Source organism: Phaethon aethereus (genome assembly GCF_964289735.1).
Source record: "Phaethon aethereus genome assembly, chromosome: 1".
NCBI classification, from domain to species: domain Eukaryota; kingdom Metazoa; phylum Chordata; class Aves; order Phaethontiformes; family Phaethontidae; genus Phaethon; species Phaethon aethereus.
Window position 1 is genome coordinate 152,585,143 of NC_138575.1, and position 22,563 is coordinate 152,607,705.

At 39.2% G+C, this 22,563-nt stretch overlaps 1 protein-coding gene across 2 annotated transcripts in view; it reads right to left on the reverse strand.

Moving 5' to 3' along the window:
- Positions 1-11,728: 11,728 nt before the first annotated feature.
- Positions 11,729-22,563, reverse strand: part of EDAR (ectodysplasin A receptor) — a gene marked incomplete at both ends in the record, with an annotated part of 62,411 nt that continues 51,576 nt past the window's right edge. The window contains 7 exons of one of the 2 annotated variants that reach the window (XM_082014189.1): positions 11,729-12,048; positions 13,438-13,498; positions 16,477-16,636; positions 17,402-17,474; positions 17,778-17,852; positions 17,941-18,069; positions 19,216-19,302. In XM_082014189.1, coding sequence (XP_081870315.1) covers positions 11,729-12,048; positions 13,438-13,498; positions 16,477-16,636; positions 17,402-17,474; positions 17,778-17,852; positions 17,941-18,069; positions 19,216-19,302 — 905 coding nt within the window. The remainder of the gene's footprint in view (positions 12,049-13,437; positions 13,499-16,476; positions 16,637-17,401; positions 17,475-17,777; positions 17,853-17,940; positions 18,070-19,215; positions 19,303-22,563) is intronic. The other variant, XM_082014190.1, reaches the window with a different exon arrangement.

The following is a 22,563-nucleotide window of genomic DNA, read 5'->3' on the forward strand; positions in this document are numbered from 1 at the left end:
TTGGAAAATTGAAACTGCAATTAAAATTTAAAGATCTGCTGTATGTTAGTCTTTGACTAACACTGGCAGTCAGTATAAAACTTCAGAGAGGTTTACGTCTAATACTTTTTTTTTCTTGGTTTTTCTTTGTATTTTTTACCAGAAGTCTTTGAAGTTGACTTCTAACTGCAAATATTTTTCTAGCAATGTGACTTAGATGTCTGACAAGCTTTCCTATGAAAGGATTCAAAACCAGATTTGGCACCAAGTATGTCTGGAAAGGAGAGCAAGCAGTGTGTACTCTTTGGGCAGAAAAGCAATTCTAGGTAATTTTAAAATAACACTAATCATAGCTAAAAGCTTTTGCTGACACTGCATTATGTCTTGGAATAAGTATTTCTTCAGCTGTGGTTTCAGTGTTCTGTCAGATTTACCAGCAGTGCAAAAGCTTGTATATACCTTCGACTGGAGACAAAACCCTCTTAATGAGGAAGTGTGTTCCCAGTTCTCATGTGCTGCTCTGTCTGCTTGGTCATTAAAAATACTGGAAAATTAATAACCAAAAAAAGCTGTAGAAAGCTGTTAGATTTCCTATATCTACAGGAGTGTTGATTTGTGCTCTTGGCTTTCAGCCTACATTGTTAATCCACTAATCTTCCTTGTGGTACCAGTTTAACACAATGTGTCCATCTAATAATGGCAAAGGTAGTGCGGTAAAAGAGGCGCATAGAGTATAGTGTGCTATTGGTCCCTTGTGTTTTATATGCAGTAGTGTTTACAGTCTGAAACGATGAATCACTGTTAATTTCAAGTTTTTATGATCCAGAATGTTTCTGTTAGAATGCAAAAAGTTAAATATTAATTTAATTGATTGATGAACTAAGGATGAGACGAATGATTTTGATCTTAAGTAAATTTTAACTGAGCTATGAAGAAAAATACAAGTTCTTGATTTCATATTCATATTACAGTAAACATAATATCAGAAATAAAGAAATAAATGAATTATGCCAATGACTATGAAGTGTCTTGTGAAGAATAGATACTTCTATAAATAAAAAAGTTATAGTAAAGTTCCAATATGTGCATATGATTTTTGACTCAGGGTAATAATTCCTGTGAAAAAAAAAAAAGTCATAAATACACTCTAGTAGAGTCCTATGGAGGCTAGACTTGCGATGGTAGAAGTCAAATTTTTTGAAGCCGATTGTTGACAGACAACTTATAATAATTCCTTAGTACATTGTCATAAAACTTTTCAGTGAAGATCTTGAAAGAATATAAACCATGCCATGCTTTTTCCTCAACCTAATTACTAACCAATCCTGTTAACACAGAAATATTTATGAAGGCTCCTAATATGTAGAAAGGTAAAAGAATGATGAATTTGGAACTGATTTTATTTGCCATCAGATTTTCAGTTTGCATTGGAATGCATCTTTAAATGTACATGGCTTTATGGGACATGCGGATGATAAATACAAGTGAAAAGATTGTCTTACAACAGTATGATTTCAGGATCAGAGAATTCAAGTAAAGCAAAATGTCAATCTACTAAAAATGGAACAAAAATGATCAGAAATAATAAACTGGAATGGAGATTTTAGCTCTCTTCTGTTTCAATTTCTAATTGATCTAGAGTAACTAAGTTAGCTAATAATGGTGTGTATGTTAGAAGCGTAGATAACCTACCTTGCCTTTGTTATTAACAGGCAGAAGTAGGTACTAGGATAAATATTGTACCAAAATCACAGTTCTATGTTTCTGCTTCTAAATATTTGGCATATCAAATTTTGTAGACACCTGCTTGTTGCGCTGTCTTGAACATAGTCTTGTGGGTCAGCCCACCCCGGTTGTCCACACCAGTCCATGTTGTGACCTTGCTCAAACATCCCCATCCTGTTATCATTCCCCTGAGTGACCTTGGCAGCCTCTGTGGGGAAGGGGAGCAGGAAGTCATTTGCATTCCCTCCTGTCTTTTGTGGATTTGGTTTGGTTTGAGAAGGATAGATTTCTGTTGAGTTGGTCACGCTTTGGGCATCACTTTATATGTCTTGCCATCTCAAGATGGAATCTAGAATTTTCTGGGAGGATCTGCTTTTGCAGCATTGGGGTATGGTAATATGAGTATGAATTTCAACTACTTTATCCTTCTCTCAGAACTCTATCTACAAGAAGAGACATTTGAAAAAGGTAACTGTAACTCCAGCTATTTCCTGCAGTTCCCGGTTGCCTGAGGAAACATGGTTTATGTGATCACTGTCTGTCTGTATTCCAGAAAAGGGATATGCTAGTTTAAATATGCCAGCCACCGCTGGCCAGATTTTGGCAGCAGGCAAAAGAATATTAATTTTCAGCCCTTTTTTTGAGAGAATTTGAGAATAAAAGAGAGACTTTATGAGTACTTGCACATAAAAGACAGACAGGGACTCACACTTTCTGGCAGCAGCCAGTTGATCCGTCAGAAGATGTAGCTTCAAGCTAGCTACAATCTGCCATGTCTTGCTTGCATGTAGGTCTCCAGAAACAATTAACTACCATCACAGGCTTGAAGCAAAGAAAGTTTCTGGTAGTCATAACCTGTCACTTTAAAGGGAGATAAGGAATTGACCCACAATTTTATGTTGCTGGGTTTTGGAACAGCTGTGAGAGTCCTCATTGTGAAAGTCAACAAGAATATTGTACCTGCTTATGTCAGGATAGTTTTCATCCCAGAAAAGGCTACCAAACTTGAAGTTTTGGTTTTTTGTTTGTGTTTTTTTTAACAAACCCATCTATTGTAGAATTGTAATTGACCTTGCTGTTTATCAAAGGCTTCCTATCAATAAATGGGCAAGACAATATTTCAGACCTGATCTACAAAGTCTAGATTTGGCACATCTGTAAGAAAGATCGTTCCCTGGCCAGGGGACAGTGCATTTGCAGAAGCTTGGCAGGTCAGAATAAAGTAGGTGAACATTACCCAGCCTGCATGGTTGTGCTCTGTTTCTTCATATTCATGACTTTCACCAGCTGATAAAATGTCTGTCTCAAAGTGGGATTTTGCAGTTATCATCCAGTTCTCCTGAACATGACTGGCACCAATACCTTGCATCTTTTTTAATGTTATGTAGCTGAGTTTAATATATTATGGGGAAAAATTTCTTGTAGCAGATAAATTAACCTGAGAGCTGAAAGTATGCTGAAGGCAACATATTTTTGAAGAACTTTTATTCACGGTCAGCATCAATGTCTAAAATATAAGATTAAACTTATGAGATCCAATTTAAAAGGAGCTGTAAGCAGAGCTCATAATTCAGAGCTGTGACACTGGATCCTTTAACTATGTACTGAATTTTTTACCTAAAACTTATACAGCTCAGAGATTGATGGCCTGATAGAAAGCATTTATCTTTAGGATAACATATTTAAATTTAGTCCAGAAAGTCTGAAAATTTGCTCTGTGGAACAATTTGGTAATCTTCCACTTTCCAAATGGTTAGAGGAACTGCGGTGGCAAAGTAGTGACCCCTTGTGCTCCTCTTAATGATAGAATGCTCATATATTCTTAAAATTAAAAAAATTCGAAGGTAATAGTGCTGTGCAGCATTGTGATTCTACCTTTGACATCCCCCTGTCACGGGCAAAGGCATATTTATGTGTTATACTGACAAATGTAGTGTGTGGTGCCAAAACCACCACTCTCCCTTGTCAAAAATAGATGCGCTTGGGCTGATGAAAGCCGTTAATGCCGTCTTCTGACCATCATTAGGAACATTCCTGCTTATTAGATTTTTGGCTTTCACATAATTTTGAAAGCAAGTGTCTTGTATATTTGTGACTACCTGATCACTACTAGAAGTGATAATTTCAAACAAAACCACTTACTGTTTACTTGCTTGTAGCTACTTTTTCTGAATGGTCCTGAATCGAAATTTGACAAGACGTAACTCATAAGACATTCTGATCTCTAAAGTCACACTGGGAGCATTACCTGAGAAAAAGTGATCCAGGAAGCCAGATATATATTTTTTTTTTTTTCCAAAAACAATTCTCTCTATGCCACTACTGAAGGATATTTAGACTGTTCCCAAGAGATCTTTCCCTGAATATACCACATCTCTCTGATCACTGCAACTTAATGGTAAGTAACTGCTCTGGTAGACATACACAAAGCAAGTGCTGTAAACTTGGTGGCCAGGATACTGCTAACAACAGCAGCTATGAAAGCTCAGCATAGGATAACATTCCTATCAATGACTTGACTTTAAGGTCACCCTGAGCTCCATAAAATGGCATCCTCGGTGCAGTTAGTTATGGAGAAAAGAAATAAAAATAATCTGTCCAGTTTACAGGACAAAAAAGTATCATGTGGTGCAAGGGTTCCAACAGGAGCATAATATTCCACCCACAGATCAGCTTTTTGGAAAAGTAGTATGCCTTTGAAGAAGGTTGGAAGTAACTAGTGTTGCCAGACTGGGTTTTGTCCTTCAGAAGAAATAGTATTCTAGTATGTGGATTCAAGAGCTATTTATAGAAGAAATGCAAATAAACAGAATTTCTCTATTCCATGGTCCTTCCAAAACGTAGCAATTTGATGTCCTGCTGGTTTGTCCTACTCCACACTGAAGTGTGACTATTATTTTTTTTCATAGTAGCCATGTACACCAAGGCCAAATTCCAGAAACAGATGCCTAATTCTGCTTTCTTCCTGTTTCAGTTGTCTCTACTAATTGGTCTTCAGTGTTACCTCCTCCTGATTTTTCATTTGCTTCTATGTGGTGGATTAAATTGGAAAATCATTGTGTATTCCTGAACTGTCTTGCGATACTAACTCGAGTCCTATTGCAAGCTTGTTTTTAAAACAGCCTCTCTCACTAACTATAAAAAAATGAATTATCTTCTTTTTTTTTAAAAAGTGATGGACAAATGAGATACTGGTGTGTGACCTGCGTAACAGCTAATCACTGACGTCTTCTTCAACAGAGCGTGCACAGGCTTCTTATCATTCTCCCGTAAGTATTCAGACAGTCTAGTTGCACAGAACATTGCAAAAAGGAATCAACATTTTTCTGTCCTTGAAGAGTGGTTGATAGTGATAAAATCATGCCTGAGGTAAGAAAGAGGTGCTATGCATTATAAATTGTATCACAATATATAATCAAAAGAGCTTATTTGGGTGTGGGGGAAATAGAATGTATGTGCAATATTATGTGTCTAGAACTAGATACAGACAGTGCATTCTTACTCTGTTTGTATTAATGTATTTACTGGATAGGAAGCCTATCCAATACATAATAAGGGCATGAGCTCTCTGCTTTTCATTATCACAAAGGAGTATAGAGGTTGCTTGCAGAAGAATGACTTCTGCATACAGGAGTCATGGGTTTACCTCTGGGTCATGATTTCCGCCTGCAACAGTAAGGTTCTTCCCCATGTCTTAAATACACCCTCCTTCTAACAAAGCAGGACTTCTGAACTGTACGAGGCACTGAGTTCAGTGGGGAGAAATTGAACTGGCATGACTTTTCAGCTCATCCTCCAACACATACTGCTGCGCATTTACACGTGTTATCTTTTTGTTCATGAATAAAGGTTAATGACCCCAAATTATAGAATATGGATCAGCTGTTGCTTTATGCTGCAAAGCAGAGACCCATCCTTTTCAGCCCACCTTACCTCTGTCACTTCTCTTTATTAATGTCATCAGACCAGGACCATCAGATAGCAAACACTATGTGGGCCGGGGGCGGGGGGGGGGCAGTTCATGACAGCACCCTAAGATTAAAGAGAGTTGCAAAGTCTAGCAGGTTTCTCTAAGGAAAATCTGGGGTGATACTGGTCAAGCTAGGAAGCTGGGATTAGGTGGGAAAGGTCTTGCAAGGTAGTAAGTATTAATCTTGCCTGGGAGGAACTTTCCACAAAGTCACCCAAAAGGCTAGTGACAGAGCTGGGAATAGATTTATCTGTAGACACACAGTTAAGTGCTCTCTCTAGTAGGGCCTGCTGATATAAAACAAAAGAAAAAGGTCCTAATGCTATTTTTACAGTGTCCGTGACATGGGCTGTAAAAGTCCTTGTGGCAAAATATTGAGTTGACCAGAGCTTTCTATGAATCTCTTAAGTCTTTTATTTTAAGTAAGCATTTCCAAGGACTTAAAGGGTCTTTTCAACTTGAAAGCTGGGTTTTATCAGAGCACAAATAAGAACAATTATCTTTTAAGAAAAAAAAACAACCCACACATCAAAAAAGAAATAAAAGCTCTTGTTGATACTTTTCTTCCTGAGCTGCTCATTTCCTTAGGGCGTGCATCTTAAATTTTAGTCCAACTCTAATAACTTTCTGTTTGCGGCAAATTCCAGATGTCACCTCTAACTCCCATAATCATTCATCTCATTTCCATCACAACTGTTGGAGGCCTTGTCCTGCCCCTGCCCTTACCAGTGGTCTCCCACTCTCTGCCGTGCTGCAGAGTCTCTGCTTTCTCACTTTGCCTCCCAGTCTTTCCCACCTTGCCTTCTCAAGGCCCCCCTTGCTGCTGGCATGCTCCTTTGCTCCAAGGCAGGCACAATATGAGGCTGAACATGAGCCGGCAGTGTGCCCAGGTGGCCAAGAAGGCCAACAGCGTCCTGGCCTGTATCAGGAATAGTGTGGCCAGCAGGAGTAGGGAAGTGATCGTGCCCCTGTACTTGGCACTGGTGAGGCCACACCTTGAATTCTGTGTTCAGTTTTGGGCCCCTCACTACAAGAAGGACACTGAGGTGCTTGAGCGTGTCCAGAGAAGGGCAACGAAGCTGGAGAGGGGTCTGGAGCACAAGTCTTATGAGGAGCGGCTGAGGGAACTGGGGGTGTTCAGTCTGGAGAAGAGGAGGCTGAGGGGAGACCTTATCGCTCTCTACAGCTACCTGAAAGGGGGTTGTGGTGAGGCGGTTGTTGGTCTCTTCTCCCAAGTAACCAGCAATAGGATGAGAGGAAATGGCCTCAAGTTGTGCCAAGGGAGGTTTAGATTGGATATTAGGAAAAATTTCTTCACTGAGAGGAACAGGCTGCCCAGGGAGGTGGTGGAGTCGCCATCTCTGGAAGTGTTCAAAAAACGTGTGGATGTGGTAGTTCAAGACATGGTTTAGGGAACATGGTGGCGCTGGGTTAATGGTTGGACTTGATGATCTTGAAGTTCCCTTCCAACCTAGTGATTCTGTGATTCTGTGAATTTTTCCTTTTTCAGAGGAAAAGCCTGAGACTGTTTGTGGCAATCAGGGCAAGGCAAAACAGTAGCCTTTCCGCTCTGCTTTGAAAAGGCAGCCTTTTAAAGGAATTACAATATTGTAATGTAACTGTCATTTTTTTTATTATCTTTTTTTATTGCTAGGACACACTTAGATTCTGTGGCATTGGTTGTGATGAGTAAGACAACAAACTTCCAGGGGTGATTAAAGTGGATCTGTAGCTGTGTAAAGACATTTTATGGGTTATTCAAGTTAAAATCACTGTACCTGAGCGCATATGCTAATGTAAGTAACCATTTTTTCCCCTGTTCAGTCCAGTCTTTCAGCATTAGGTTAAAAAGCTCAGACGAAGATAATGAGTGTTTACTAAAGAAGTGCTGTCAGGAGCTGAAGAAAAAAATATTTTCTAGAAGCAAAAATATAAGTTGGCTTCTCCACACCAAAAGCAGGATTGATATTTTGCTCTGAAGAAGACTGTCTGTAGTTGATCAACTACAGGTAAAGAGCCACTTCTAAGCAAGGGTGGTCATATTTTCTTCAGAGTTTGGATCATTGAAGTGAGTTTGGATTAAGACGGTGTGGTAAGAAATGTACTTACATTTGAGGTAAAGTCACTGCAACAGGTTAAAATCTTTAATGTACTTACATGAAAATTTGGAAAATTCTGTTTAACTTGTTGCAAACTCCTTATCATACTTAGGATAGCAAAGTCAATCATAACTTTACTCTAACCTTATATGAGCCAAATTTGCTGTAAATGCCAAGAACGTTATAACACAACGCCAGAGAAATTAACCTTAAGTACACCTTAAGCAGTCATCTTATCCAATAATTCCCCCAAACAGAACACTAATTAACATCATTCATAATAGTTTCACATTCATCTTCATTCTACACTTACTGGCTGCAGCTATTTCAGCTGAAACACAGTCACCTACCTGAAATTCATTGGTTACTTGGTAAGATTCAACTCATCTAAGCTTTGACAACTCTAGAATAAATGTTTACATCAAAGCTTGTCATTCCAGGTTCTCTTTATAGTCTAGAAACACTATAGTCTATAGTTTAAGGATGCAACCCATCTTGATTATTTTAGATGTCTGCTTTAGCACTAGACAAATCTCACTGCAGAAAGCTGTATTTGCACAGGTACATCCCAGTGTGCTGGCAGCACTGCACATGAAGAATCAGAAAAAAAGAAAGGAGGAAAAATTGAAACAAAGGCAACATCCCACAGAAGCTCTCAGGTGGTTTGGTTTTTATGTTTCTGTGTTTTGTTTCATTATTTTGCGCAATGGAAGAACATGGATATTTTATGCAGATCTGAGTTTGTGCTTTGTCAAGTTAAACCCAAGAACCCAAAGTTTGTCCTTTGGGTGGCTGCCCATAAGCACATTAAAGCAGAGAATGCTCAAGACTTTCAGACAGCCATGCATCTAGATGCAACAACGTCTGTTGGAGTGTGCTTCACGCTATGTTAACTCCTGCATATATAGTGCAGGGAGTAAAAAGACAGGGGAGTGAAACTCAAAACATGAGCTCCTCCCAACCACCTGGAAAACTCAAAAGCTTTTGTTGTAGCTTCTGGAGCCTTTCTCTCCTTTAATCGTTGATGGAACACGAACATATTCCTCATGCTGAAACCAACAAATGAATCTGAATAAACAAAATTCCAAACTGTTTTTAAAGGACAGTGTTTCTTCCATTTAGAAAATGTTTTATCTGTATGAAATACTCCAAAAGTCTCAGCTTAGTCACCAGGGTCTGGGGGAAATGCACCTTGGTACTCTGTTTTTTGTAGAAGCTAGCAGTTGTGCTGGCGGTCTCACCAGTGCAGCCCAGGACTGGATGAACATAATTGTCCTGTCATGCAGTGAAAGCTTCCAGCTAAGATCTCCGATAACGATGTGGTGTAGTACTTCTAATTTAGGAACGCAAAATGAGAACACATTAATGAGAGAGTAGTACGGCTACTGTGAGATCACTCGCCAGTCTCATAGTCTGTGCCAGCTCTCAGTACATGTATAATAACTTACAAACAGTTTCTCTAAGGAGTTGCTGGGAGCTGGCATTTTCATAGTACCTGCGAGGTGAAATATTGAACCAAAACTGTATTGACACAGGAAGAATAGATTCTGCTTCAAAAGTTTCCAAAGTGTGATGCAGAGAAGCAGCATCCTACGGCAATGCAAAGATTCTTTCCTGTATGTTACCTAGACACTCCCATACCACAGAAGTGTGCCTGCTAGCCCCTGGCTAACTCGTTTAATTACAGATTTATATATAAATAAATTTTATATATTCATCAGAGAAATGGCTAATGCAACTGTTTGACCTCTTTCTTTTATTAGCATATTTTATGTTCATACTTTACAATATAATAAGTTATATATACAGCATTAAACAAAATTATTAGAAAGTAAGCTTTGGCAAGATCTACGGGAATTTTTTTCATTCCTGTACATCTTTTGTGTAACAATAAAAATACTGTATACTAAATAAAATAATGTTAAATAGTCTGTGTTCACATTGGCACCATCGATTTCAAGACCCTAACTTTTCATGGCCCAATAAACCTAAAAAAGAGGATTCTTGTATCTTCTTTTAAACAAATAAATGGTGTGTACTATTAAATGACACATGAAATATAGGAGGCAGTCGACTGAATAACACTGTAGTTACACATTGGCACAAGAAAAATGGAGCCTTCTCATTTTCTTTTTTTGTCTTTCCCTTTTTTGTTCTAGTAGCAATAGTACTAAACTGCAAATTCAGGGTCTTGGAAATCTTGTTGAAGGTTGCTAAGTTGTCAGCAGATCTAGAAATCTTATGGAAGTCCGTTGAAATCTGTATGAATTTGTCACTGACTTCAGGACAGCAAAAATTTCACCCCTAAATTAAATGTCAATCACATAGTTAAATGTTCAAATAAATGCAGCTTGCTGCTTTGTTAAGAGAAAAGTCAAACTTCTCATCAAATTTGGCATATGCAAATTAGTGAAGAGGGTCTTATGAAAGAAATGGTGGAAGACGATTAATGAGAGGGATAGGTTTTGTGGTGCAGTATGTACTTCCTCTGCTATACAAATCAAGTGCTGAAAAGACACTAAATATAGATGTTAAAGGGTGATACTAAATGTTCCACACAATTATGATCCTATCATAGATAAGATCTAGTTACTAAGTGATGGAATACTGGTTGTTAACTTCAGGGTAATAGTTAATATTTTTTATAGCATTTTGTTCAGTCGTGCATTTTTGAATTCAGAAAGTATTGCTTTGTAACTGACACGTCTCTTAATTTAGTGGTTGCACTTGTTGAAGTCTGTCATCACTCATTTTAGCTATAAATTAAGTGAATAGGTTTGGAAACAGCTACTGATTTGTGGTCTGAACAAGTTTTAGAGGACTTTTAACCATGAAAATCAGAGATTAGTTAAAAGGAAAAAAATAAAGTTGATTTTTGTTGTACCACAAACTCACAATAATGCTTTACCTTCCAGAGGAGTTGCTTTTCGCCTGTGGATTCTGTGCTCATGGTCTACATTTACAAGAGTATAGCATTTAAAAAACACTTTTTCCTCTGTATTTCAAGTGTCTCTCAAGAAATCTACTCTTTTTGCTCTCAGTGTCAAATATGCATCACTGTGTCTGAAATTCCTCTGCTTGGAATATATTTGATATATAGATGTCACTATTGGAAAAATACATTTTTCTCGGTAGTGGACAAGCTGTTTTTGTTGCTTCTTATATTGTAACAGCAAAGAAGAGAAGAACTTGTTGCTCTCAACTTACAAGAAGAGACTGCCAACTTGTCCTCAGCAAGTCAGCAGGTTGAATTCTCAATTTCTGAAATCTCAGTATGGAGTAAGAGTGCATTTATGTGCATTATGTACAGCATTTTGAAGCACTTCAATCTGTAAACTATATTGACTTTTTTCATATGGTATAGTTAGTTAATCTGAGGGCTGTATATACACACCTATGCACATATGTCTAGATTCAAGAAACCGATAGTAAGTACAGAAGATGAAACTGGTTACATGTTACATGTGTTAGAGCCGATAGAAATGTATGTGCCTCGTGTATTAATTGATAGTGCAGCTGTGGTACTGCTTTTGAGTGTAACTATTAAACCGTTAAACGAAGGCCTAAGAGACAGGAAGATCTTCAGAGAGCAATTCAATGGCTTTCTTGAAGGCCAGGCAGGAAGGGTATCAGCAGGGTTATCTGCACACAGATTCATACACAGACTGCAAAATGGATGTTTGTGTGTCCGCTTATGACCAGTAACTGTTTAACACGATCATTTTGTTTAATGACATGTTTCACACCAACCTTCTTGGGAGATTTCTGCTCTCATTTTGGTAGATGTGTAACTTCACTTTTTTTAGAAGTCACAGAGAATAGCTTTCCGTTGGTTATCAGGAGCAAGGACGTAGAAGAAACATCAACGGTCTTTTGTCCAAAGTCTTTGGCATGGTGCTTGCTGGAATCACGGTTCTTGCAGGCGATGTGGAAGCGCAGGTCCCAGGCAGGCATGTCAGGATGACCCTGCTGGCTCGGGAGCGGGCATCGCTTGTGCCCACTCCAGAATATCCGCACACAAGGATTCGACAGCATCCAACCGCTCGATTTGCACCAATTTGGTTAGCAGTTCTGGGATGCTGTAACCTGCTGTGCTGATGCGATCAAATAGTTGCATGCCATCCGTCATGCCACCGATCTCATCTCTCTTCAGTCCAAAGCTCTCGGCAAGGTGGCGCCACGTTTTCACGATGGCTTTTTCTGTGTTGTAGGTTGAGCTGAGCATTCGGCTGGTCTTCTCCAGGCAATCAAACGGCAGCTCCGTAGGGCTCAGACCTGCAACATGAGGTGGTTATTGTCAGATGGCTCTGTGCACGGGTCTTGACTATTCAAGACACTTATTAAAGTACTATAGTATATACTGTTAGCAAAAAGTACACCTAAAATCTTTAAGTGATAGTCCATATCTAGCTCCAAAGTTATAACTGTATTATTACCAAATTAATTCTTCCTAGTGACAGTAGGGTTCAATAATTAGGGTAAAATATTTCTGGGAAAGAAGTATTAGATGGGTTGTATGACTTCCCATGGCCCTGCCCCTTCCTTCAACAATTTACTAGCTATTAGTAAAAGTATATTGCAACTGTATCCCTAGTGAGCAGCGCCATTAATACACCTCTGCACGTCAGGCATGGTGTTTGAGCTCGAGAGACAGCTCTGACCCTTCCCTGAGTCTGTCACCAGCGGCTGCTGTGACATCTCTGTAATTGAAAGTTGCCCTTGTAGGAATGTGAGGAGTGAGGTGAAGCAATGGTGCCAGATGCTTGCAAGCTAAAAGTCCCTGCAAGTGCCCGGTTGTCATTACTATCACTGAATCTCTAGAGAGGATTTAACATTCATCCTGGGGGGAAAAAGCTATTTTTTCCTGGACATTTTTTCTATGTATTCATGGTCAGAGGATACAGAAGAGAATCAGCTACAGCATTTTTCCAAAACCAGTCTAGTTTTCCTGCGTTGTACTCGACAGCGGTAATTTGGTGGGAGATAGAGCTCCCTGAACGACAGAAAACTCAAAAGCACAGGCACACACATGCACACAAAGCGTGTGCGTGTGGTTAGTCACCGCAGTCACGTCTTCTCTTCTGCAGGGAATTTAATTCATGTCTCTTCTGCCAAAACAGTCCAGCTAGTCAAGTGGTCAAGAGGGTTGAAACACTTAAAACACTGACTCTACTTGGAAACTCCACTTTTTGTTGTGAGAAATGGGACAGTATTTAGAGAAGCAGAGTAGGCCAAGGCTTGTGTCTGACTGAAATACAGTCCTGACCCTCCACAAATCACAATTACGTATTTGGAACTGATTTCTACCTGGTATCCAAGGGGCTAAACAAATAAATCGAACAGGTTTCCTCTAGATGGGGAATGCGAGAGTGCTTCTGGGCAACTTGGCCTGTGTGCATGTCCTGACACGACCCAATGCTGCCCTCCTGCTCTCCATGGAGAGAAGCTGTGGCGTGCTCCAGCCCAAGCCCAGCCTGGACACGCTCTGGGGTCAGGGGAACACGGTGCATCCTGGCAAGTGAGTACAAACCTGCCTACAGAGCGTCTTTTCTGCATTGGGACTGTCTCTTTTCCATAGGAAGGCAGAGGCCTTTCTTATTTTACAGCAAACACTTGTGACCTAATTTTGTGCTGTTAGTATAGGTGCAAGTTTTGTACGCTCACCTTCTGCAACGTCGCATACGTTAGCATACACATCAAGTATCTTTTTCCTTCGACTTTGAATCTAAATGAGAAGATTTTTATTTCGTTAGTTTTTCAGTCATGGGAGTAAACAACTAGCAGACAGCAATGGAAAACCTGCGGGACATCCTCATTTCATGGCACTAGGAGTTAACACATAATGTCCTCAAGGGTCCCTTTTAAAGACTCAAAGGACACAGCAGTTATTCCGTGAAGCATAAACCTATTTCTGACTTCACTTCCCAGTGCTAGAGGTCTTTCTTTCCATTTCTAGTCTTTATAGATCAATCACTTTTCTGCTCCAAGTGTTTGTGTATTTTATTTATCTTTCAGACTGAAGCAAACTCGTGACAATGAAGACAAATTCAATACTACGCACGCAGGCAATTAATGCAGGGATGTCCAGGTAAACCAAGGAATTAAATTCAGACTGAAATTGCCTTCTTCCAGTAATCTAAGAGGACTGTAGAGGAAGGGATCTTCCCTTCTGTCATTTGATGTAGAACTGCTTAGTGTATTACTAATTAAATGTATTTTCTTCCATGACGTATTGCCTGGTTGAATCTGAAACATTTCACAGGTAGATAAAAAAAACAAACCACCCATGAAGCTTTGGACAGGAAGAATCTGAGGTCCAGGGTGCTTTAGTCATTTTTGACAAGAAAGAAACTTGGACTGAAAACCTGACATTTTCCAAGCTGAAAATGGACATTTTGATATAGTTCCATTTAGCAAAAATATTCTCAAGGTTTGGCTGTGGATCCAATGTGGAGTGAAAAAAAACGTCAAAATGTCATGAGTTCTCAGGAACTGGAATTGTCATCCCTCTGCCAGCTCTCATTAGGACTGAGCTTTCTGAAAAGCTGTCTTCTTCATAGGACTCTAGCACTAGGTCCACAAATTTGCCACTTTTCACTGCAAACTAGGCTAGAAAAAGGCTCTGCTTTCACTATTTTGTTTGTGGAAAGAATTTTTTTCATTTTATTTGGGCTCTTTATGAAGGTCAAGGCACATCAATGACTTGGATGAATAGGCTTGCAGCTGGTGACAACAGAGCGGCTGCTCCATCCAAACGAAGCCTGTCTCGCAGGCGCAGACACCATGCAAGTGCGTTGTACAGCAGGGCGATGCAACGCAGACACTGATTGTCGTTCACATATTCTTGGTATAGTTTACACGTACTTAATTGGTTGTGTTGCTATTGTAAACTTGGATTAGCTGTTTCAGAACCTTGTAAACAGGAAATTTTCTTTTAATGGGATTTATTAAAACTCCTCCTAAGCAAACTGTTCGATGCTTAGTTTCATTCTCCTCTTATTTTTAGGGCAAGGAGGGAGGTTAAATAATTCCATGCCCATGAAGAATTATGCAGGACGGTCTTTTTACCAGAACCAGAAGATGGGGGGATTTGTAAAACTTATGCTAAAAGCAAACATGTAAAGTTGAGCCAGATGAGCCTCCATGTGGTAGCTCATTGCATAATGGTTTTTGTTTTAATGAGGAAGGAGCAGACTTGGACAAGAACGGGCGTCCAACTTTCTTTACCCTCAACCAAGAGATACTTAATACTGTACTTTCGTGTACTAGAAATGATACTTAATCTCCAGCCTGAAGCAAATTAGTTCTTTTCTAATGTCTGGCAAGTGGCTTAATTGTGAAATCTTAGGTATGGAGCAGGGGATCTTGATGCAGTCTGCACTTTCATTGCAAACTTTGTCTTCAGCCTTGTCAGCCGGCTTCAGTCCATGCGGAGTATGTTAGAACAGAAGGTCTGGAAGGTCTGGAAGTTCATGCTTCAGATGTGCTTATGAGATATCTATCTATCTAAATCACTCTGGAGAATATATCTATTATATATGGTCTTTAGAAGGTAAGCCACTTCTTACGAATTTCATGCACACCCAACTCATATTATCCAATTTCAAGCCAGTGCATACACAAGTATGATAAAGTTGGGTATTTAGAGATACCTCAGAAAACTGAGTTTTAAAATGTGAGCATGGGAGTAGTAAGTAATTTTCAGATGGTCATAACTGTCTACAACTAGAAAAACATTTCTCTTGTGTTGAGACTTTGTGTATCTGGTCTCAGCTGAAAAATGAGCTACTTTAGAAAGTTTGATCTGAACCACCCCAACAATTTACAATATGAAAAGATGTGTTTTCAAATCTTTTTATTCTTAAAAGCTATATGATGTTTGATATTAATGATGTGATTTTGTCCTAGGTATTGCTGTTTTAAAATTTTTTTTGAAGTACTAAAACCATAAAAAATATCTGAGCAGACACTTTCTTTTTAAGGATAGTTTCATGTTAATATAAACTAAAAAGTTGTGTGCGTGGGGTGTGGCCTTAACTATGCCTTGAAATACTCCAAGAGAGATAAAATGCCCTGAGCAGTACACACTCAGCAGGAAGAAGTGAAGGCCTTCCACAGCAAAACAAACAGTGCATTTACAGTGTCCTTCAGAGCACAGGAGTGACCTTCAAAGCACAAGTGTGTTTTTCAAAATTATACACAAAAACCAAGCACAACACCGGATATTTTTGAAAAGTCTGTGACATGGAAATACCGACGCTATTGGGTCAAGGCACTCAGATGCTGTGCTGCCCTATGAAGCCAGCCATGCTGCTGCATTATTTCTCTGTCTTGGATTTTCCATGGTAACTGTAGCATCAGCGTTAGTTATATTAGCATTAGCTTTATTGGGATTTTGCTGTTACTTGTTTTTTCTTTCTTTAGACTATAAAATATAATACTCAAAAAAGCAAAGTTACTACTCTTGTAGGAAATTTGGTGTTCAGCCCTGAGCAACTATTCTATGATTCTATGAGAGATACATATATACATGCCACTATGCAAAGGAGATTCTAGAATAAATTTGTCTGGAGAAGCTCTTGGAAATTAGTCTGATCTGCACTATAACGCATTTTTGGGGGTGATAGTTTGTATATTGTTTTCTTAAAAAAAAAAACAACACAGAAAAATCCTCTCAATTTTAAAATCTCAAAATAGCCTTACCCCAGTTGATTTATTGCTTGTAGAAGATTTATCTCTGGCCAAATGCACTAAAGATAACAAGCATCTCTCTGGAGTCCCTTGTTTGTCAACTGCGGCTTCTTCATCACTATCCATACTACGACTTAAAAGTCGTTCATTCTCAGAAGATGCATCATTTTCACTGTAAAATGAAGGATATGGTTATCTTAGTGAAGTCACTCATGGGTTGACTCCAGTCATCTCCTTTTTACTATCCTAGACTAATAGAATAAAAATGTTTTCCATTTTTTAAAATGCCTTTCCTCCAAAATCCTGTGAATATAACTGCATTAATCTGCCCAGGGTATATGTAGAATGCCCACCAAGTTGCACAGTCACACACAGCTTGCAAGAATCTTTTTATAGCGGGATTTTCCAGCTGAGGACAGTGTTTAGCCCTCCTTAATAATGTTACCCAGCCAGGGTTGGCTGCCAGGCAGACACAAGGTGAGGGAAACTATCAATCACATCATGCCACCCAAGTGATGCTATGGACAAGGAATTTTCTTAAGACCTGGAGCAGTTATTTTTACTCCTTCTGCCTAAAGTGAAGGGGAACCTTACTAAGAGCGTGTACATGAAAGCAGCACTCAGGTCACAAAAGTGGACCTGTCAAAAGAGGAGATGGAGACCCAAGAGTTGATGAACTGGTCATGGAGGGAGTGGGGAGGACACAGATTTCTCTTTGAATGATGTCTGTCATTCTCTCTCAGAAACTAGAGGGGGAAAAGCCTACTAAGGCATCTAGTCTTTTCCCTGCTGCAGCAACTACAAGCATACCCATCTAATTTGTATTAATTCTAATTATTATTATTCATCTAATGTATTCCTCTGTACCAGCATGAATGGTGACTATGTCCCTTTCCCCACTTCAGTCAAAGTGGAAGTTTGTTTATTTTTTACCCACCTTTTAACAGTCTTAGCTGGAGTTGCTGTAAGTTTTTCAAACTCTTCTTTCTCAGAGAATATCACAACATTATCTGCAGATCAACAATTACAGAATTTTAAATTGGCAATGAGATTCCAAACCAGTATTTTGTCTCATGAGCTGCTTCTGCTGGCAACCTTACTGCAAACATAAATCTCTCTGCTGACTTTTTAATTGCTATTAGAGGATTAAGTGACATCCTGGAAGTACAGAAACTATTATACACAATCCTTTAGTAAACTGACTTGGATTTTATAAAATTCAAAGGAGAAATTGTAATTTTAAAAAATGCATTAAGGGTATTTAAGCCCAATGTTTTCTTGGGCAGAAAAAGCAAAACTAAAGCAACGTATACCTTGCACTTCTTTCTTCTCTTCTTGTGTGTTAGCCTGAGCTTCGACATTTTTTACTGAGTGGCTCTTGCAACAGGCTAGAATATAAAAGTATAACACTAATTATTCTCAGAAGCTATCTCAAAATAGCATTGGCATCTAAAATTTCATGTGCTGAACAATTACCTTGAGCAGAAGGTTTTGTTTTCACAATGTAAAACATGATGATGAGGACAATAGCAATAGCCATTATGAAGATGGTAGACATTGCAATTATAAGAGCTGTAGCCAGATGTCCTTGTCCTGAAAGATCTGCTGGAATAAACAAAAAAATATTTTCATAAAGGAGCAAATCTTAGGATCAGAGAATAGTTAACAGTTTGCAGTCTGCTCTATACTTACATTTTGCATACTCATTTATTTGAGCTGAGTCTTGGTTACTTGTTAAGCATTGAAAAACTTAGTGTTACATCTCAAAGGCAAACTAATAAACAGTTTTACAAAATTGCGACATTTCTGCTGCAATAACCAGTTAACAGTATTCATAAAAATATTTGAAGACATGATCCATCGGATACATAGGTGTAGGAGATTATATTGTCTGCTAACAAGATAGGAAGCTATATGTAAACAAGAGTAGCAGCTTTCCTAACACTGTATACTGGTAAACAGCATAGAAAAGAAAAAAAACCCCCACAAACAACTGGAATGAGAGCTAAAATGACTGTTGATAACTATGGCTGCCTCAAAAGCTTTGTAGTGAAAAGGAGAACACCATGCACATGTGGAAGGACTGATGTTTTCCTAACAGAGACTTAAAACAGCGTGGTTGGAAAGTGAATTTAAAATAAGGTGTGTGAAGAGGTATTCAGAAGCAGAATTTGAATGCAATAGACTAGAATTGAAAAGCCACAAAAGGATGCAGAAAATGTCAGATATGCTAAAATGCATGAAAACTTTGCTTTTTCTGAAAACATGATCCTCACGATCGTGTTTCCAGACAATGCCAAGAAGATCAGCATTGTCAGTACCTCATTAACTGCATATTTCCTCTTTTGTCTTCTCAGGTTCACATATTTTTAAACCGTAATCATAATGCTGGAGAACTGTTTATGTTAGCTTAATAAGAGACTGTCCATATTTGTGCATTAAATTATTTTCAGCAGTCTTAGCTGAGCTTTGCTGAGGCATACTGCCATTTTTGTATAGCTACAAATAATGAGCTAAATTAATTGCTGGCATTACTGAATACAGTTCAAATCCATTTTAAGTCCATCTGAATAAAACAACGGTGTTGATTAACCGAGAGATAAAAATTCATTCCGAGTTTTTTTAATAGTAGTTTTAGAAATCCAGAAATAGTGGCAATGAAATTCACAATATTTTCAGTTCAGTTGCACTTTGTTGATGCTATTTTCAAAACCAGCAGCTGCTAAATTAAATCTGTGAATGGATCCTTACCTTTGTGAGCATGCTGGTAAGGCGAGAAAGTGCTTGTGCCAGAGGTACTTGGGAAAATGGCTGAAATGCCAGAGGTAGCCCCCGCACCTGCAATATGAACAAAAATGCCATAAACTTCCACAGTTACTTTGTCCAGTCTAAGCAACAGCTTGGCCCGAGTAAACAGAGCCTTGACTTAGCTTGTTTGCATTTCTATCGTGTTGAAAATTGTGTCACAGGCTACATTTTTGCATAGCGTCTAGAGGGAGTGCAAGACGTCAAAGTTCCTGAATGGTTATGAGCTTCGAAGAGACCCAGGCATCTTCAGATGCAGGCAGGGGCAACTGTTACATATAGATTCCCACATTACAAATCTGTCCTGGGTAGCAGAAAGTTTTCCAGTATCCAGCTGATGACTCAAACTGTTTACAACCTCCGCGCCATTATTTGCAGCAGCAGACCCCAAGTCCCAGCTGGTAGATTCATCAAATAATTGGTGCTTCTTGCAAGCATCCCGCACTAGCAGGATCGCTGTGAAACTCTGATGGTACGCAAACCCTCACAACCCCACAAGAAAACCTAGGAAAGGTGACAAATAATACCCTTGAATGCTTTTCTGTTCCATGGAGCTGTACTATCAGAAAAGGGAACGTTAGAATTTCCTGCCATCTGTCTGGGCAGTATGTTTCTTGTGACTACCCCTGTCATTCCAAATCTATATTCTGGGGAGGGGGGAAAATCCACAAAAAGATTGAAGAACGTGAAGCAAGACTTCACACTGGCAGAGGAGTGAAATTGTCCAATAGGGGTTTTCATGTCTAAATTCTGCAGTCAAGCTTTAAAGGTAATATTAATCTTTCAGATGGAGTCATATATCAAGTTTTCAAAGCAGTAAACCAGGTCATAAATTAACAATAATTTGACAATTCCAGTCAATACTGGCTATCATTGGGAATAAGGCTGTTGATGGGAATGCTTTCATACAGGATGGTGTTTGCATAGTATTCCAAAACAGAATAAAAACATTAGGGTTGGGAGAAAACATTCTCTTCATTCTCAGATAAACTTTAATATCGCTAGTAAGCAAGTTACGCAAACAGCTACTATCAACGGACACTGAAAAACATCTTCTGGGTTGGAGGGGATATGAAATCCCTCCTGCTTTTTAGTAGCTGGCTATGGAAAATCCAGTGATAATTAAATGCAGCAGATCTTAAGGCAAAAGACTGTCCCGGTCATCTGGTGAGGTGCATGTAGCACATGGATCCACAAGCCAGTTTGGCAACTGGAGTAGCTGAGAACTAGCCGTGCCATTCTTCTGACCTAGTAAATATTACAAGAAATTAAACCCACCAGGTAAACTTGGCAGGAAATTAAGTGGTCTGGAATGGTCTGAGAAATGTTCCATGGTTAAGAAGAAAGCAATATGCATGCTCTTCAAATTAAGATAAATGTTTTCTAAAAAGAAAAAAAGTATTGCCTACCATAAAACATGGCTGCAGTGTAGTGAATGAGAAATGTGCACTCCTAAAGTGACCACAAAGTATGAGTTGCAGATGTCTCCAAAATAAATTTTCTTTAGCAATGGTAAAACGTCTTTCAGACCTCATTTGTTGGAAGCAAATGGGTTCATTGGGGTTTTTTTCCTAACTGTAGAAGGATTTTCATAGAGTTTTAAATATACTAATTCGTTAATTCAGATGCTTTTCATATTATGTAAATGAAGGCAGATTATGTAATCTTGCCTCTGGTCCCTTCTCTGTGACAGACTTCCTTCTAAGAAGCATTAGTTATGAGCTCCAGAAGCTGCAATATAGCAGTAGAGCATTTAGGTATCAGTAGGAGAAGACGTCATCTGCATGTAGTGGAGGTTAAAGAGAGGTAATTTGTTCAATTTTCAGCAATTGTTCACAAAACTGAAGTGAATTACCCTTGGTCTCAACCCATGTATTTGCCCATCATGGCTGGACAACAGAGGAAGTTTCATAAATGGCCAGTGCCGTAGCCCAATACTTTCCTTCATGTCCAAGGCTACCAGGCTTATGCCTATTCTTGCAGTCCCCCGGCAAATCCCGTTACAGACAATTGCAATTCTGTACAGTTCTTGCAAGCTGCAGCAAATGAAAAATAGCTTTTCCTACACCGCCTTTCAGTTAACACAGGCAAGCCATGCTGCTTTGTCTGCTTGGAGTTTATCTAACAAGCTTCAGCTCGTCTCCTCCAGAAGCAAGATTTATCAAACTCCCCTCTCTCTCTTTTCCTTCCTCTGAAATACGCAGACATTGAAGTATTTCTGCCTAATCAATCTTTCAATCGTTTGGTATCGTTAGCCTCGTGTTTTTCACCTGTCTGCGAAAGGAAGCGGAGCCTTCCACGGTGGGAAGTCATGCAGCAGCAGGTAGCACAGGAACGGTAAGGAGGAAGGTCATTCATTCTTCACTCAGCATCATCGTCACACTTTACCCAGCTCTACCCCACATCGGGATGTGGGGTGTTGCCCACGCCATGCGTACGCACACACACACACGAGCCTCTCCTGTGCACCGGGGTGAGCACCTTCAGCTCCGGAGCCTACGTGCAGAATTTTCTTTGCACGGGAATGGGGCCACCTCGTTTGTTCCGTAGTGCCTGTCCTGGCAAAATCGAGGCTGGTGCTAGAACATGATGGCCTTTTACATATGCCTAGGTAGGAGTTAGTCGTTATGCATATTTTAAGCCTATTATCAAATTTAATAATTTGGCATATTCATTACGAGCCAAGATTATTCTTTAGATGTGGCTTAGAAGAAAGTGCCAATTTGTGCACCTGCACTACAAGAGGAACCAAAAATGCCAGCTTCTGCAGCAGTTCAGTTCATACCGGTTTGTGTGAACAAAAAGAAACAGAACCCGTAGCTGCTGCTTTTCCCAGTCCAGCAGTACGCACACCGCGACTGCAATGTCAGCTGTTCCTGTGCACATCCAGTTTTGCATCCCGATCACATTATTAATTCTGGTTCCAATAGAGATGACACTTACATAGTCTATAAAGACATAGATGTAGTTCAGGCAGAGACATCCTAAGGTGCTACAGCACAACATATGGAAACAACTCTATTGCAAGTACAAAAAAAGACTGATGGCTGTAATATAGCTGAGCAAAAGAGTGGTTTATATTCCTAGACACCTGTAAGTAATATTGTAGGAATGCGATAAGGACATTAGGAAAGAAGTTTATCACTGAAGGTTGCTCAGCTTTTGCTTCATAAATGTTTTTGTTCAAAAATTGCAATTTAGTTACAACTTTCTTGGAGTCTAAATACAGATTCATTTTAAAAACATACTTATTGTTTAAAAGAACAATTGAACTTGTATTCACATTTGAATGTT